Genomic DNA, 19,217 nt, shown 5'->3' on the forward strand with positions numbered 1-19,217 from the left:
ATTCTTTCTATGACTAGATTTCATGTTCTTATTGGGTTGTTTTCTCCCTCTACTATTTGCTGCTTCTGTTCTTTCTCTGAAGCACATACAGATACGGGATCCTGTTCCCCAAATAGACCTCACTTTGTCTCTGGACTCTACCTCATTGCTTGACTACACCTTCTCTCAGGATATTATCTTCTCACCAAACTTAGTCCTCTCCATTGATCACACTGATTCATTTGACTTTTATTTCCTACCACCAATCTCTCTACTCCATTATCCTCAGACTTCACTTTATCTCTGACTCAAGCTGACTCTGACTCAAATAAGTTGTGACAATTTGATGAACACTGTTCTAGAGAGTTTATTTTCAGATAATTCCCAATGATCTGTTTCTAATTTCTGAATAATCTTGTAATTGCTTAATTCAACCATCTTCTGGTGGCTGGTGTCTGCCAAGGACTTGTTCTATTCCTCTTACTGGAACTGAGAAGTCACGCAAGAGCTTTGTTCTCCATCCATCAGAGGCCTCTCCCTGGGAAGACCCTATCACTAGGTGTGTGGATGTCAGTAGCTTTCATCTCCTCAGGACTGAAGTCCGGAACTCCTGGATGCACATGTCAAAAAAGAAAGGACTTCCAAATTTGAGAGGAGAAAGAAAATAAGGAGAGATATTTCCAAAATATCTGAGGCAAGGCTACCAAATGAGTTCTTCTGAGGCCACCCTAGAATCACTTGCTAGACTCCACCCTAGAATCACATGAGCAGGAAGCAATAACGCCCGTGCCTTTCTGTGACCTTAGTGCAAACCAGAGTTTCTGCACAGCCATCAGCAGTGTCTGAATTCCAAGATCTTTGCAGAGCATTTGCAGCATAAATAAAAGTGTTAAGTATTCTTTTGTCTATTTCCTCTGTATAGCAAGTCCTTGGGAATTATTGTCCCCTGAAATATCTCTGTGTTTTCAAGTAGTTAGTTTGAAAATCAATCTAATAAATAGTCACATATTTTTATAAACACTACTGTGACCATAAAATGAAACAATATTTTTTTCTAGGATGTAGTGCCAACATGCTACAATATAAATGCTTTGCTTATCAGTTTATATACAATGTCCAACTCAGCATAAGGTAGTTTTTCATGTAATGATGTGATGTGCAAAAAACCTTGTAAGGATCTAAGCACCATAAAGATATGAGCATAAACACCACAAAAAGAAATTGTCTCTGAAGCACTTACTCCTTCACATAAACTCCTTTGGTATCAAAAGGATTCTCATTCGCTATCAGTCACCTAAGCACACAAATACTTTGGTTTTCCTTTGGCACTCACTTAGTGACCTACCAATTAGGCCCCCATTGTCTGAGTCTCTGGTTCTTTTGTACTTTACCTCCCCAGCCACATATCAGCATTTTACTTCTGCAAAATCTCTTACAGAAAGCTTAATACAATAAATAATTTTTTGAGTATTTATTATGTGGTAGGCACTTTAAAAGGTACTAGAAATATAAAAACAGATATTGGACCCTAAGAGATTTACAGTCAAGTAAGGGGGGAAGACATTAATCAAATATTTACTCAAAGGCTGGTATATATAAGGCCAAAATGTGATAAGTACTGGAGAGGATAATATAATGTTGAGATATTTGACCTTGTCACGGGGCTCAAGGAAGTGTTAAAAATTGAGCTGCGGTCTGGCCCAGAGGCGTAGTGGTTAAGTTTGGTGCGTTTCGCTTCCGTGGTCTGGGTTCCCAGGTTCAGATCCAGGACAAGATGAGCACAGATGTTAGCTCAGGGCCAATCTTCCTCAAGCAAAAAAGAGGAAGATTGGCAACAGGTGTTAGCTCACAGCCAATCTTTGTCACAAAAAAAAGAAATTGACCTGAGATATAGAGAATAACATTTAACTTGATGGAGAAGAGAGGAAAGAGAATTCCAGGTCTGGTGAACAACTTCTGCTAAGTCAATGTGGTGAAATAGAGTATGAGTTCCTAAAATTAGTCTAACATGATTGTTATGCTGAGAGTTTGGCTAAGTTTGGTGTAGGAAGAGGCTGCATAAGTAATCAAAGGTTAGACCCGACAGGGATTTCCAGGCCATGTCATGGAGTTCTGTGTTACTCTAAGGAAGGTACTGAGTGTTTTTAAAAAGGAGGGTTGTATTGGGGCTGGCCCAGTGCCACAGCAGTTAAGTTCGCAGGCTCTGCTTCAGCAGCCCGGGACTCACTGGTCCTGATCCCAGGGACGGAACTACACACCGCTTTGCTTATTAAGCCATGCTGTGGCAGGTGTCCCACATATGAAGTAGGGGAAGATGGGCCTGGATGTTAGCTAAGGACCAACCTTCCCCAGTGAAAAGAGGAGGATTAGTGGCAGATGTTAGCTCAGGGTTAATCTTCCTCAAAATAAATTGTCACTATACATTTTAAAAATATCATCAGTTTTTAGGGCAGAAAATGATTGACATGGAGTAAGAGTGAACAGGAAGACCTTGTTACTGCAACTATTTAATATTTTATTACTTTGTATTAAGATCATGAAAGTGGTGATGGAGAGAAGAGGATAAATTTGAAAGAGATTTAGTTAAAGATAACAAGACCTGGTGATGTGAGAAGGAGAGTGGAGAGCAGCCTTGAGGGGTGTTAGAGAGGGTAAAGACAAGATGGCAGCTGGCTTATAGATTGCATAATTTTCTTGTATGGCACGCTATTTATTGAGATATGGAGTATTGGAAGATGGTTTCTTTTGTGAGGAAAGTTAATGAACTGTTTTTATATGTTGAGTTTGAAGTACCTTTGAGATTTTAGATTTGATGTGTTAAAAAGGCAGTATGGTATATGGGTCTGGTGATCTGGGCTAGAGATATAAATTTGATATGCATTGCTTTGTACATGGTAATGGAAACTGAGAACGTAAAAGATTAGCTAAGAATATTGTAGAGGAAAGATGCAGAGAAGATAAAGACTGAGGTTCCAAAAATACCGGGAAAATGAGACTCCTGATTGAATAACTGCATTGATAATTCAGATGAAAAAATATATTCATCATATCTACTCATTTATATAACATTTTCTTTTCTCTAGTACCTTTCTCACATCTCTGAGAAATAGTGCTATATTCACACCAATCATAAATGAACACACACACAGGCACACACAGCCCTCTGGAACACACACAACCCTCTGGACTTTCCTATGATCTGGGCTCAAACTTCATGTAGTGTCTTTCACAGGAAAGTGGAGACTGATTTTCTGCAGAATGGATTACAGTTGACAAATCCATTGATTATTGGCCTCACAATTTTGTCCGGCTATCATATTACTAGACACCTGGGCACATTTCATGCTCCGGGTCCGTGGTTGCTGTTCTTTTATTGAAAACCTATAGAAAGAAAGCAAATGGTTATCTTTACATCACCAGGAAAAAATTCATATGTCCAGAGACTAAGGAAGACCTCCGAAAATATTTTCTAAGTTTTTAATGAAAATATAATTATTAAAACAATTCAGATAACACAACAATATAATAGGCAAAGTCATTCTTCCCATATTCAGTTTTATTTCTCAATACTTCTCTCCAGAGAAGTTAATACTGAGTATTAGAGATGTATATGTATAATGCTAAAATATCACCTCCAATTTTTTTCATTTAAAAATTGATCACTGTAAGAACTGAGCAGAAGTTCATGCTTTGTACATTAGTCTTGTGCTCTCATAAGAGATTTTACACTGGCCAATTTACCTCTTAGGTAAAAAGATAAAATAAAAAGGCACAGTGGCAAATCCTGTTTTACACATAAATCTCTGAGTGGATATAGTGAGATTTCTTCTATTTCCTGACTTTCTGTGTAAATCATTTTATGAAATATTTATCAGATTTTAAGAGTCATTCAGGAAATTTATACCTGCTCATTCAGTTAAAGCCCAACAACATCAGACAACACTATCTTGTCATGTAATATGGGATTAAAACCACAAAAATAGCTAAAATACAATAAACTTACAGACGGACGTCAAAAGAGTTGTTGTCCACCCAGGTCCATGATTTCCCTCCAGGGGAACTACTCAAGCCAATCCAATAAATGGCTGAAATATTTAGGTGCAGCCATAGGAAACTCTAAAGGAAATAGGACATGATTCATGAAACAACTGACTGTTTCGTATAGATACAAGAAAAACATCTCAAGAACACCTTCTGTGTGTTGGCACTGCACTAGAAGCTGGAAATAAACAGGTGAGTAGGACACACTTCATGCTTTCTAATAGATCATAGTGGTGGGGCTAAGTACTTCAATGCAATGTGAGGACTGCCAAAGTAGAATTATGTACACTAGTAGATATTTAAGGCTGTGGGGTCAGACCGCTTAATTTGAGTCCTAGCTCTACAACTTACTACTGCGCATCTTTGTACAGTTATTCTCGAAAACTCAGATTATGATAGTACTTATCTCAAAGAGCTGTCATTGTTTTGTTGTTAAATAATATAATTAAACACTGCCTGGCACATAATAACTGATCATTACATAAATGTTAGTGATTATTATTAAATACAAGTATGAAATAATATATAGAAGCAAGAGAATATACAGGGAAAATTAAAGAAAGAAAGCAATATCTGAGCTGATGTGGCACACTTTGTTCACAGTTTCCTAATATCTCTTTTTCCTACAGTAATGTAACTCCTGAGCCAAAGTATGTTATGGCTAGCCATAATAAAGGCTACATTTCCCAGCCTCCCTTTGGCTAGAGGTGACAATGTGACTTACCTGACTTCTGACTAATAGAATAGAATGGAAGTGATTCTGAAATTCTAATTAAGCATTTAAAGGGTAATGAATCCTTCCATTCATCATTTCCTTCTTTTCTAATGGCTAGAATGTGGACACAGTAGCAAACCAATCAGAAATAGGTAGACAGAGACAGTACTCTACTGATGAGAGCAGAAATCTCATAGCAGTATGGACTAAGTTAGTGACATAACCTACTGCATATATTCTAAAACAGATTTTTTTCCCTATTTTAATTCTTTGAAATTAAATACATTTACTAATCTATGGCTTGTGGCAGTTTAATTGGCAGCTTTGTTTTTGCTTTTAATTGTACTAATGCTTTTAAGTGTACTAACGTTACTTCTTTAATCTAATATTCAATAACTAAAGTAAACATCTATCTTGTTTAAGCTACAGTAATTTTGGTTTTCCGTCACATGCAGCTGGACTCCTATGCTAAATGACATAGCTGTTGTTGGAAAATAAATACTCATTAGGCATACTAATGAGAGGGAGATTAGTGTTTCTCCATGGAATTATCTTTGTATTATGGTCAAGAAATCAGTGACTATATTTGTGTGGGTCTATTTCTGACCTCTCTATTCAATTTTCTGATCTATATATCTTTCTTTTGCCTACACTATGCCATATTAATTAATTTAGCTTTATGGTAAGACTTGAAATTAAGTTGTGTAAGTCTTCCATCTTTCTGTTTGCCTTGGGTTTAGTTTGCTCTTTTTCTAGTTTTTTTTTTTTAAGTAGAAGCTTTGATTATTGATTCTGCATTATCTTCTTTTCAAATAAAAGCATTCAATGCTATAAATTTCCCTTTAAACTCTGCTTAAGCTGAAAGCTGTGAATTTTGAAATGTTATATTGTTATTTTCATTCAACTCACGTTTTTAAAAATTTTCTCTGATACTTCCTGTTTGACCTATACATTATTCAGACATTTTTTGTTTAATTTTCAAATATTTGGGAATTTTCCAAATATCATTCTGTTCCTAATTTCCAGGTTAATTTTGTTATGGTCTAAGACATACTTTGTATGATATTTATATTTGTAAAATTTTAAGTTTTTTTAAGTCCCAAAATACGGTCTGTCTTCATCAAAGCTTCATGTGCACTTGAAAGGAATGTGTATTCTTCTGTTGTTAGAGTTTTCTATAAGATCAACTAGTTTAATTGGTTGATAGTCTTGTTCTGGTGTTCTATATATTTATTTATTTATTTATTTAGTCTACTTGTTTTATCACTTACTCAGACAGGAGTGTTGACATCTCAAACTATTATTGTGGATTTGTCCACTTCCCTTTTCAGTTCTATCTGCATTTACCTTGTTGCAAACACATATATAATTGACCCCTATTATGGACTTCAGGGGCCAGCGGGTAGGATATTATGGGCTAAATGTGTCTCTCCAAAATTCATATGTTGAAGCCCTGACCCCAAGTACTGTATTTGGAGACAAGGCCTTTAAAGAGTGATTAAGCCAAAATCTGCCTGTCAGGATGGATCTTAATCCAATCTAATTCATGTCTCTATAAGAAGAGGAAATTTAGACACACAGAGAGACACAGATGCATGCACACAAAGGAAAGACTGTAAGGACACAGCAAGAAGGTGGCCATTCACAAGCTAAGGAGATTGGCCTCATAAGAAACTGAACCTGCCAACCCCTTTTCTTGGACTTCTAGCCTTCAGAACCGTGAGAAATAAGTTTCTGTTGCTTAAGCCATCAAGTCTGTGGTATTTTGTCATGGCAGCCCTAGGAAACTCATACAACCCCTTTATCATTATGTAATATTCCTCTTTGTTCTTGGGAATGTCATGTTTTTTCTTTTGATGTACCTCATACTTGATTGTTGAAAGTTGGACATCTTGTCTAGGAGAGTAGAGACTGAATAGTTTTGTGCTTGGAAATGAACACACAGCTCCTTCTCCCAGGTCTTTAAGGTGGGGTTTGAGTTAATCATTAAGAGTTAGGTTGGGTTTTGATTTGTTGCTGCTATGGTTATCCTCAGTGCTCCACAGGTTTCAAATTACTGGAACAATATCTAGTGTTTAGTGTGAGGTTTTTTTTTTCCAAAGGAATATCTCCTTTTCCTTGAGCATTTAAGTTTTCCCTTTGCACTGTGCCTCAGAGAGGATCTCTTTGCACAGTCTTATTCCTCTCCTGCCCCTCTCCCAGAAGTATTCTTCTTGACTTCTTGTTTGAAACTTGTTAGCTTGGTGGTAAAAGGCAGTGGATGGTGCAGTCTTTCTTGTTCTGATATGCTTCAGTCTTAGGCAGGCACTGAATCCTGGTGTTTTCAATGTGTGACTTTCTCATTCTGCTGCTCCCACCTTGGACATAGTTGTGATCCCAGTGTGGATTCTTGCCCCTCCAGCAGGAATAATTTTTTTTCCTGATCCTCTTTCCCACTTGCAATGATGTTTCACCAGTTCCCTAAGTGCAGCAGTGTTTGTTGACCTTCTCTCCAACACACACATTAAAGCTTTTGCTCCGTAGCACAGACAACAGATAGAAGAGGAGGGTCTTGGTGGAATTTCTTGCCACTTCTGCATTACTGTTGCTTTCTTCTCCCAGATTTGCACCACAATGGACACTTTCTTATGGTTCTTTCCAAGCTTTTCTGTGAGAGCCAGTGAAGTTTATAGAAAAAAATAGCCTTCAAGAGACTGTAGAATTGCCCAATTTCTACGGACCCTAGGAGCTTCATACTATTCTGCCACCCCACGCTCAGCCTTGACTCATTTTTCAATTATTCTGGCTGAACTCTTCTTTCTGATGTCTGATTGTCTTTCGTAAGTCAGTGAAGAGGTGTCTCCTTTCTCCCACAGATGCCTGATATACCATAGATTTTAGCTCCACAACCTCAACTATCCAGGGGATTTGAAAAATTTGACAATTTAAAGGTAACTTAGCTATTTTTCATTGTAAAAGTATTAGCAACATTTCTTTGAGATCTTCTCATCATGATGTGAAAGCCATAAATCTCCCTTGATTTTTTTTCAATGCTGCTTTTTCTCCTCTTCTTCTTCCCCCTTCTCCTCCTCTTCCTGCTTCTTCTTTCTTTCTATTTTGTTTTTTGTTTTTTGTTTTTTTCCCTGTGATGGCACATGGGTATTCTAGAAAGACTAACAATTTTTTTTCATTTTATCTTTAGTTATTCGAGACCTGAAAAATTATTTTCTGTTTCTTGGGGTAATTATTTTTCTGTAATAAATATTTTATCTGACTTTTCTTGTCCTCTTTTGGAGAGGTTTGGAAATGGAAATCTTTATGCCTAAATTATATGCTGATTCCTTTTGGATTCTTGTTTGTCCCTAAAAGGGAACAATTATGTCTAGCTCACTCATTTACTTAGGCATAATGTAAAGAGGTATAACCTAGACTGGAGGAAGAAAATTTCCATTAAAATATGTTGTCTCAGTCCTTTGTTCTCCAAAATCTAGTTTATTTATTGCCCTAGAGACATATCTTTTCTGTGTTTCAACACTCTTTTCTTTGATAGTGAGCAGAAAATAGATGAAGTTCTTAATGAAGTCTTTCACTGTGCAGTGTCTCCATGCAATGGTTTATCATTTATTTTTTTCAAAGCATTCTTATTAAAAGCTTTTCAGTTGGTACTTTCTTCCCCTTTCTTGTCTTAAAATTGACCTCTAGGAGAAGAGAAAAGGTCTCTTTTCAGTTCTTAATCCATCCCGGATTTGGTTTCTATTTGAACCAATTTGAACTGCATGTGACACAGTCTTACAGTTTGACATTTGGGGTTACGCTGGTTACACTGAAGATAGTTTACTTCTCTTTTTGTTTCTCTTGTGGATTTCTGTGAAACTCTGATGGGTTTTCATTTTCCCTCAGAAGTTTCAACAGCTGCCATGCTGTAAATTCCCCCAGACGGCTGTTCAACCAGGATTGTAAAGCACTGCTAGTCATTGGGTTTTTAGTAACTGAGCTGTTCACATAGCTTATGATTCTAACATACTAATACTTATGCTGAGAACCCTATTTGACAGTACCAGTTAACTAACATCTATATTAGCCTTATTAATTAGAAGTTTAGTATCCAAACATGTAGCAAAACTTCAATTTAAATTAAGCCAGAGTTAGTGAAATACCAGTTCTCCTCAAGGAAGAATGAAATCTTAATGAGAAGGACTATCTATGTGTCCTTTCTCCTAACATCATCTTTAATTTCAGGGGCCCTGATATCTGACTGCAGCCTTTGTGAGCATTGCAATAAACATGAGAGATGAGGTAAGATATTTAATGTGTTACATTTTAAAATGGAATCTGGTAAGCAGTGGTGATTCCTTGTAGAAAAGAACTTAAGTACAGAATACCAAATGAATTCCTCCTAACCCTAGCCAAAAAGAAGCTTACAATAATCATGTAGTTCAATGATTCATTCAACCAATATTTATGTAATTGAGAGTAATAAGGTTTTAAAAAATTTTTTTAAAGGAATTTTCAAATTTGTAGCACAAAGAATGCATTACAAATGTGAAAGATGTTATTATCTTTAAATTGTATATCTTACCATATCAGTGAAGTCTTGAATCACCATAAGATGTGAATTTTTCATAGCACAGTCATTTTTACTTCCAGCCCAAGATTTCTTATTTTCAGCAACCCAGTAACATTTCCCCCCATGTAGCTTCCAGTCTTTGGAGAGGCATGATTTATGAGCAGTAGGAGAGTTAGAAGAAACTGGGCAGAAAAAGAATAAGTAATTAAAAGAAACTCAAAACGGTATCCCTAATATTGTATACTGATTAAAGCATCTCAAAATGTGTTAAATTATTGTGTAAGCTTTCTTTGCCAAAAGCACGTGCTTTTCTCAGGGTGGATTTGGAAAAAAGATTAACCAAACTGCAACCACGTGTATATTCATTCTTTCTTTCTTCTTTTCTTTCTCCATTTAATTTATTCTCTTAAAAATATATCATGTTCTCTATCAGCAAGGCAATGCACCAGACAGTAAGATAAAACAATGAACATCCAAGCATCAGGGAGATACAGATTTTAAAGGAACAATAGAAATTAGAGATTTAATTAGTGGTCCACCAATGAACTAGATATTTTGGGCATTATATAGCACACTGGAGTAATTTTTCTTGGGCAAAATTTGTGTAATATGTGGTCCCAAAAACTCAGATAGATTGGTTCTCCCATAGCAAAAGGATCTTGACATCCAAAAATATTCATAATATTTGCCATTAGATTTAGATGATGACACATAAGCATTCTAGCCATACCAATAATTTATTGTCCCCTCAAATAAATATTCTTTAAACACACACACATATGTACACACTCACAATGACCTGAAGCCACTGAAGAGTGAACAAAAGCAGGCAGACTTTGGGGGTGGGGGCTGACCTTTGAAATAGGTATGACAAGGTAAACATTTCCCATTTTTACAACTTTTAGCCTAAGACAGACCACTCTTGGTGTCATGTAGAGTAAAATTTCAATAATCTGCAGTTTTACCAGCCTGAATAACCAGAGAACAGAGTTGGAGGCAACCACAGATGCTGAAAATGAAAAGTGAATCTCATAAAAGAGAAAACATAAAGGGTGTGCACCAATTTCTGTGTATAAAAATTTCCAAGTCCTGACTCATGTGTGTTAAAGCTAGATTACAGCTAAAGATAAAAAAATGAATTGAGATTTGAGCTGCTGCCTAAAAGGTAGAAATTTAAATTCGAATCCAGCTATACCAAGTGCCTGCTAAAATGGGAAAATCAACACTATCTTATAGAAATATATCAGAATCCATAGACTTCTCAACATAACTTTCACAATGGTCAGGGCACAGTTTCTAATCACGTGACGTAAGAAAAACCAGGAAAATATGACCAACTTTAAAGAGTAAGTATAATTTAAGTAAGAAATTTTAAAGTGTAAATGTAGCCCAACAGGAAAATAAATCATGTTAGAATTATCAGACAAGTATTTTAAAGTAGCTGTAATAACTATGCTCAAGGATATGAAAGAAAATATGCTTCCAATTAATGTAAAAATAGGCAACTTCAGCTAGAAAATAGAGTATAAAAAACTAAATGAAATTTAGAAATGAGAGACACAATACAATATATAATATAAAAAGCTTCATTGGATAGGTTTAAAAGCAAGAAATAGAAAATCTGGCTAGTGAACTTGAAATACTACAATATGAAAACCAGAAAAAACAATTGGAAAAAATGTATAGAGCCTCAAGAATTTGTAGGACAATATAAAAATATCTAACATACATGAAATTGGAGACCTAGACCCAGAAAAGAAAGAAAATAAGGCAAAAAAAAGAGAGAATGGCTAAAATTTCCCCAAATTGTTTAAATTCATAAATTTATACTTTCAAGAAGCTCCGCACACCCTAAGCAGAAAAAAAATGAGGAAAATCACATGTAGACAAAGTTAAATTGCTTAAAACTAAAGGTAGAAAAATCTTGAAAGCATAGAAAAATTGCATGTTACTTGCAGGGAAACAATTATTCAAAAACCCCTCACTCTCATCATGAACAATAGAATATAGTGGAAAATATCTTCAAATTGTTGGAGAAAAATAACTGACAATAAAGTATTCTATATCCATTGAAAATATGCTTCTAAAGTCATGGCAAGTTTAAGACATTTTCAGACAAAACACAACTAAAAATCCATCACCAGCAGATAGTCATGAGAACAAATGTTAAAAGAGGTTCTTCACGCTGATGGAAAATGTTTAAAAATGGAAACTTGAATATTCAAGGAAGAAGACCATCAAAAATGGCAAATATCTGAGTAAACATAAACGTATAAGGTAAGCAACATATTGTCAAAAGACATTTGTTCTTGCTTTCAATATTAAGTTCATACTCTTGCCTAGCTGGTTAAGTTCTTCCTTAGATTGATGTAACGTGGTTAATTCAAACTCTTTTCAGGTAATAATTCCAAGTACATGCTATAATTTTTGCTAAAGACACAGCAACAATGCAACTGGAAATTTTTAGGGCATATTTAATAAAAACTACTATATTTTCACTTCTATATCTCTGACACTTTGACTAGGTACTTTGAAGAAGTGCTTTCCAGCCATCTTTATGTCATGGAATATAAAAATATATTTCTAGAGATAAACAAAGTAAATAAATAATAGTCTATTTAGTCTACCAATTAATCACCTGGATATTTATAGCTCAGGAACCTTAAGGCATACAAATATGTTAGGGCACACTGTAGGGAAAACTATTCTTTGAAGATGCTTTCACTACAAGATAATTAGAATCTAAAAGAATTAGATGAAAAATATTGCTTAGCTTGTAAGAAACAAGGGGAAATTGCTAAAGGCAAGCTCTTAGGTAGAAGTGGAATGAGGAAGTGATTGGGTAACCTAGTTCAAAAGGCAAGGTTGCCTTCAAGGCTGATAATTTATATCTGTGCTAGAGTCCTAAGACCAAGCCTTGGATTCACAGATGGAGTGAGTTTGTGAAACTCTTTCATCGGTCCATGGTCTTCAAAAGTGCCTCAAGTCATCCAAATCATTAGCTCCCCACTGTCTCCTTGCAGACAAAAATGCACATAATCTTTTCAAGAAAGCATCTTTAATTTTTGTCTTAAAAATCCCATTGACTGAGATCAATCAAATATTTTTTAAAAAATCAAAAACTTTAAAAAACAAGCCAACATATCAGCAGGAAACACAAGAGTAGATCTGATCACTAAGGATGTTAGATATTTAAATAATCACATGTATCATAAATAATAATGTTTAAATTATTTTAAGAAATAAGAAAATAATTAAAAAATGATTATATAGCAGGAGACTATCAAAAGCTAACAGGTAGGTTTGAAAATAAGTCCTTAGGATTGAAAACTATAATCCATGAAACTAGATTTAGTAAATGAGCCAGCAGCTTAGAAAGAGGAAAATAGAGAATTTGTGAACAGCAAGCTGTATCTGAAAACATTGCTAAGAATTCAGCACAAGACTGAGGACAACAATGAGGGCAAAATGAGAGGTTAAGTGAAATAGAGGATAAAAAGCAAGGGCCTATTGCACATCCAACCGAAGTCCTAGAAAAAAAAATAGAAGGTAGACAAAGAATTAGGAATTATGGCTGAATAGATCTATTAAATTTTACTTTACATATTTTAAGTCTATTTTATTATTTTATTAAGATCAAACAAATTTAGAGTTGGCATCCTTTCCTGATGAATCAGAACTAGGATTCTAGGAGAGGTTGCATACATCTGTAACAGAGGGATGAGGATTAGAAAATAGCTTTGACAAAATTTAAGACTAGAGCTTTATTCAATACCACTGTTACCACCTGCATCTGAGGTATAAGAGGTACAATAAAGTGCTTTTTCTTTAGGAATAATGTCCCACAAAGTTTGACCTCATAGTCACACTAGGTAAAAAAAGAATTAATGTATGTTGTATCAGATAGTTTTTAGAATGTGGTCGAGTGGGCTTGGAAACATCAAAGTCTAATTTAAAGTTTTAATAGATTCCCAAAATTTGAATGTCCTTTATAACATGAACTGGTAAGTCTCTTCAATAGAATTATATCTATATGTTCAAAGAAGAAGGGTACATAGTTTTCAATATAGAAATATAACGTAAATTTAAAAATTATGAAGAAAGCTGGGGAAAAAATAAAACAGAAAGGTCAAATAATTGAGGTTTTTTTGACTTTTAAAAGTAGGCAAATACATTCATATAAGAGAGCAAGAGAAAAACTAGTGTAAGAGTACCATTTACAAATTTTTTGCATGCAATAACATTAAAAAGTTGACCAAAAAACTACCTAGTATGATCCTGAATTTTAATAATAGGAATATTTTGACCACATTCTCCACCTGCAGACGACCCTGTAAAAATAAAAAAAGAAGCAAATGCAATTATTTCAACAAAATGCCTTTAAATTCATTTAAAACTCATTATGTAAGTTCATTTTTCTTTCACCTTGGATCCTTCAATATTTTTGTCATGGACTGTAATGAATCCATGAAGAACAGTGTTCTAAACCATCTCTCTGCAGGAATAGAGGAATTTCTCCTCTATTCAGATATATTCAAGTGAAACCAATGCTACTGTCTTGGCTTGGTTACTCAGGAGTTAGACAATTTAAAATAATGTTACCTATTGACGTGATTGTTCCAGATTTATTTTTCCCAGTACAGTATTTCTCTTTTGATTCATTATCCACTTTAGTATGTCTTGCAGATTTGAGCTGGATAACTAATGAAAGAAGAAATAGATTTTCCTAATTAAATAGAAAGGGCAAAGCCATTGGGTTCTAGTGACTCTATGAAGTTCAATAATGTGGAAATTCCATAGTAAGTTAAATGACTAAAAATTTAACAGGAAAAACATTTTTGCCAAGATCTGGACTTTCCTTTGCAGTCTTATTAATCTTATTAATGTTATCTTTAGGGGAAATTGGAAAAATATGGCCTGGGACTGGAGGGATACCCACTTGATTTTCTTCCTTGGAGCTTTTGTATTTATTTTAATAAACGCAAAATAACCAGCTCTAGATATAAACCTCATTCGGTTAGCTTGTGTTTAGTGAGTTCCTGTTCATTATATCAGGTGTCACCTGATTCTTGGAAAGGGTTTTATGTTTTGGTTTTGGTTCATGATTCTGTTCCTTTTGAGGTTCTGCATGTAAATGCTGCATATGGAAGAGGAGTATGAGCGGAGAGTCCTTTTTCTATATTGAAGAAGATGGCTCTCTTTCTGATGGCCATTTAACTGAAATTATCTTTGGTAATTTATAATCTCATAATAGTGTGTATTAGGCAATTAAACCTTTAAAATCTATTTCAGTAACAAATGTATTGTAGTAACAAATATTTTACTAGAACTACTATTTTAGTAACAAACAAATCTATTAACTTAATATAACAAAAAGAAATACAGCAGAGGTGTTTGCTGCTAACTATTTTTGCATTTTCCCCTCAATTTTATAGCCCCAATTAGGCCATTGACTAGTTACATTAGACAAGTCAAACCATTTATCCCTTTGGGCTTCAGATTGTTTATCTCAACTAGAGGTTTGACTTTGCTAATTTCTAGAGCCCCTTACAGTTCTAGAATTCTGGGATTCTGCCTATTTACTTCTAATTTCTAAAATTATATACAAGAGTTCACTGACATAGGCAAATACTGCATTGACCTGTTCTAGGGCTTGGTTTAATCTAGAAGCCTGAATTCCTTAGAATAACATCTGTATATTACCTTTGCCATGAAGAACTTTTCTCCAAGATTTTATTCAATAATATATTAAGATAATTTCCATATGAACAATTGAGCTATGTTTAGCTATGTCCACAACACATGACTATAGTTTTTAAATGCTTGATTGAATTAATTTATTTTAGACAAACTTACCACCTATGGATACAAGATGGGTAATGCCCAGGAATAGCTAATATGAATAAGCTTACACAGAAATATGCTTCAAAGTTAGTTTGTTTTCATCTGAATACACTTTCAGAGAAGCTTGTGTATAGCGCACTATCAAACTGCACTGGGAAATGCATTGTGTGATCTTGATTGTAAAATATAAATCTAATCTTGACATCTTTGCTTTATTAAATGAAATGAATCCATAATATATATTATATCACACACCAAAGTTCTATGGAAAAACCTCTTAATTTAATTGTGTATCAGATTTCACACTTTTTATGAAGTTATGTTGTATTGTTTAAGAAATCCCATCTGAAAAGCAACACAATTACAATACGTCATGAGAGAATAATACTTTGGGATAATGAATAGTATTGATAATTACTTACCGAAAATGCTCAGCACAATTGTTATCACAAGGAGAATGATAATCATTGCACATCCAACTTTCAAGAAAATTCCATGATAGTGAGAATCTATAAAATTGGATACATTTCACTAGTAAGCCCAGTACGTAATTTCTTAGATAGTGAGAGGTAGCGGGGGTGCAGAATAAACTTTCTCAGTTATCATGCTCCTGAGTTACTTTCCATTGAAATATGTAGATCCAGCGTCCATTCACACACACACACACATGATATTTGGTTGTGAAAAGGGGAACATATAAAACTGTGAATGGATATGAATTTTTCCTTGCAGGTTCATAATACGCGTTCCCTAAGTTTATATATTAGACTGTGAAACCCTCAAGATTCTCTGATAAGCTTATTGACAACACCAACTTATTTGGATTGACCCATTCTTTTATGTGCCTTCCCTTATATAATGCACATATTTTCTGTGATACATAATTGTAATTTCATAAAATAAAGCATTTTAAAATAAAAATAATTTTAAGAATTGTCTTGTCCAACAACCACAGTTAAAATGGGGATACTCAAGTCCACAGTCATGCAGCTACTTGATAAGAGAGCTGAGGTCAGGCCTCAGGTCTCTTGACTACAAATCAGTGCTGTGTTCATTATCCACACTATCTTTTTCTTTTGGAGTTCTCAAAAGAGAAATAAATCATAAAAAGGAAACTGGTATTTTTAGCTTTGGGCTGATAGTTAAAACCAACAGTCTTTAATCCAAAATAATTACAGTCTATCAATTCCACTAGATATGTGATATATACACACATGCATATAATATACTGAGAAAGTACTGAAATAACTGATGTTGAAACAACCAATTACAAAATCAAGTGTCAAGACTGATTAACCCAAATGTTTATTTAGTGGAATAGTATTATAGAGTGTTTTGTTGTGTGTTCAAATTATTATTGCTACTAAGTAAAATATCTTTAGTGAGAATTTATTAATTCTCAAAGTATTAAAAGAAGTCCAGAGATTTTCATTTATCAAGTAAAACAATGCAAATTGTGCCAGTCAAGGCAATCACAAGAAGAATGTGATGACATCCTTACACATGTTTCTGATATGAAAAACTGCAATTACAGACCTAAAAACTTACAGAATAAAACTTCAGATCTCATGAAAGTACTGATATAAGCGATCCTAGGTCATTCTTTTAGGCCTCTGAAGTAAGATTTAAGAAAAGCATGAATTTCTGAATCTTAGCGTTGAATATTCTCAGTGGAATCATGCTTTCTCACTGATATTCTGCTCAATTTCATGGTGACAGCCTGTTTTGTTTTATGTCTTGGAGAACCAATGAACCTATACTATTTATTGAATATCTAATGAGATCAATTTATTTATTCATCCACTTAGCAAGCATCTACTGATTGCCTGCTATGTACTTAGTACTGTGTGAGTGCTGGGAATACAAAATTAAGAGATTAGGGAGAGGGTTTCAGCACATATGAGGCTCTGAAATGGTAAAGAATATGGTAATTTTCAGGAGCAAAGAGAAAGCCAACAGCTGGAGCAAAATCAGTGAACCCTGGAAAGTTATAAGAGGAAGGCCAGGGACAATTGTGTAGGTCTCTGTAGGACATGACAATCCAAAGTATCAAATAGCTCTTTCCCTCTACAATAATATGACGCATGAGAACAAAAGTTGCATTTATCCAGCAATGGAGACATGCAGTGAAAGAGTGATAAGATTTTTGACTTCTCGTCATATGCATGATTATAGGTAGATAATTTAATTTTTATGTATTTGTGTTTCCTCATTTTTAATGTTAGAAGATTGGACTAGATAGTATTAACGATGCTGTCCCCAAATTGCTAAACCAGTAAGAGAATAATGTGTTTTCCATAAACAGAAAGAAAATCAAACCTTGGAATGCACAATCAAAAATGCAGGTTTTGTTGCTTGAACTGAGTTGGAAAATGGACAAATTGTGTGATATTTTTTGGGAATGGAGGAATAGGAATGCAGTTCTAGTGCATGTTATTTTTCAAATTCAGTTCCATAATCTCATATAAAATGAAAGTTCCCAGTCTAGGGAGAAAAGAAAGCAAATACTACTCTATTAGATAAGTTAGAAGAAGTGTTTAAAAATAGGAAATAACATGCTCTTGCAGCCAGAGAAAACCGCACATCAGATTTACTTGATAAATGCAAACTTAAAAATATAAAGGAAGAAATATATTCTTTGGGAATATAGAAAAGCAAAACATCAGATTCTTTCCACAAGGGCAAGTGCAATGATGAGACTTTAAACTATTTAAGCATTTTATATAAATTTTATAATATAAAAAAGAGAATGGAAATGCAACATGAAAGTTTCACTAATGCTTCAGAGAATAGAAAATACACTGAATTTGAAAATCTATCACTTTTGAGGTGGTTTGTGATTAAGATACAATGTATCTTTAGCTGTATGTCTATCTCTTCAAACCTAAAAATATTCCATTAATCAGAAAGCCACTAATTCTAAACATCATGAAGTAAAATACTAACATTTCATTTCTCCTTAGTTTAGCTTAACATTTTTCTCCTATCAATATGCAAATTCCAAAAGTATAAAAAATAGGGTGCATAATTGCCTGAGATATTTTCCTCAGTGTAAATGGATTTATCATATAACATTAAAAGGATGGATTTGATTGTGGGTGAGTAAAGCTGTAGAGCAAAAGGGATCATGAGTATAGATATCACCGTGTAAGTATAAATGTTGACCACAAGAAACATAAAGGAGGCAGAGGCTACGAAAACCAAAAGCAAAGTCCTGCATATTAAGACGAAAGTTACAATTAAGTTTATAAACATTTTGTTTCATTAAAAACACTCACAATTATTCTTGCATTCAATAAATTTTGCTTTGAATCCAATCTTCTATTTCCTCATACAAATTTAGACAGGGCAGAAATAAAAGAGACTAAAAGTCAAATATTAATTTTAAAAGTAGTCCTAAATCCACTTACCAGATCTCTGCAGTGGAGATGAATGTTCCAAAGGGGAAGCTCTAACAGTTTTGATGTCAGCATAGACTATCTCTCCAGCCATTGCATATATTAGAAAGAGAGAGAAGACCACAAATGATGTTCTGCTAAAGGGAGTCCTGTATTTCCGCAAATAAACTTCCTGTAGCTTAGGTAAACTGAGAAGGACAACTTCCTTCGACCCTCCCAAGTTTGGTGGATTTCCTCTATGAATAAAAGACAAAAGCGATGTGTTCAGTCTTACCAATCTAGGTAATAGACTTTTGAACACTTGCATGATATGGAAGAAAACTGTTGTTCATACAGCAGTATCTTGCTCTTCAGTTAGTTTTCTGCTTATATTTGGAATAATTTTAACTTTTAGTAATGCCACAGACGATCTGTCACCGCTCTCTTCTGTAAACCACTTCCCCTTTTAGTTCAGACATATATTCTGTGGGAGACAATCTGTGACCACCTAGCATTTTTATCCAAAGTGGAATAGCAATTTGGAAGGGGGCACAAGGAAAAAGAAAGATTTTTTTATGGATATGATACAAAGAATTGATAGAATCCTCATCTTGAAATGCATGGTATTTGCCTAGTAGTATTTTAAAAGATTTCCTTAAAGCTGTTTCTTCTCTTGCCCACTTTATAATACTAACATCAAGTTAACAGGAAGCAT

General features: G+C 34.4%; 1 protein-coding gene across 2 annotated transcripts; it reads right to left on the reverse strand.

Annotated features, from left to right (window-relative positions):
* Positions 1-1,435: 1,435 nt before the first annotated feature.
* CLECL1 (C-type lectin-like domain family 1) lies at positions 1,436-18,906 on the reverse strand. Of its 2 annotated transcripts, XR_011539974.1 has the most exons (7): positions 18,536-18,906; positions 15,548-15,634; positions 13,884-13,982; positions 13,549-13,612; positions 9,294-9,463; positions 3,983-4,095; positions 1,436-3,360 (listed from the first exon to the last, which is right to left on the reverse strand). XR_011539974.1 is itself a non-coding variant. In XM_070619038.1 (6 exons), exons 1-6 carry the CDS (start codon positions 18,828-18,830, stop codon positions 3,243-3,245), a joined length of 882 nt encoding a protein of 293 aa, XP_070475139.1. In that variant the 5' UTR covers positions 18,831-18,903; the 3' UTR covers positions 1,436-3,242. The 2 variants fall into 2 exon arrangements, 1 of the variants encoding a protein (XP_070475139.1); XM_070619038.1 differs by lacking the exon at positions 13,549-13,612 and having other exon boundaries at positions 18,536-18,903.
* Between the last annotated feature and the right edge of the window lie 311 nt (positions 18,907-19,217).

Source organism: Equus przewalskii, chromosome 5, assembly GCF_037783145.1.
Source record: "Equus przewalskii isolate Varuska chromosome 5, EquPr2, whole genome shotgun sequence".
In the NCBI taxonomy this organism is placed as follows: Eukaryota; Metazoa; Chordata; class Mammalia; order Perissodactyla; family Equidae; genus Equus; species Equus przewalskii.

Bases quoted from the DNA above. Each gene is read 5' to 3' on its own strand.
- CLECL1 (XM_070619038.1), bottom strand. From the start codon at position 18,830: ATGCAAGTGTTCAAAAGTCTATTACCTAGATTGGTAAGACTGAACACA. The intron at 13,983-15,547 runs GTAAGTAATTAT...TTCTTTCATTAG, and splicing joins AATTGTGCTGAGCATTTTCG to TTATCCAGCTCAAATCTGCA. The intron at 3,361-3,982 runs GTAAGTTTATTG...TTCTTTCTATAG, and splicing joins AACTCTTTTGACGTCCGTCT to GTTTTCAATAAAAGAACAGC.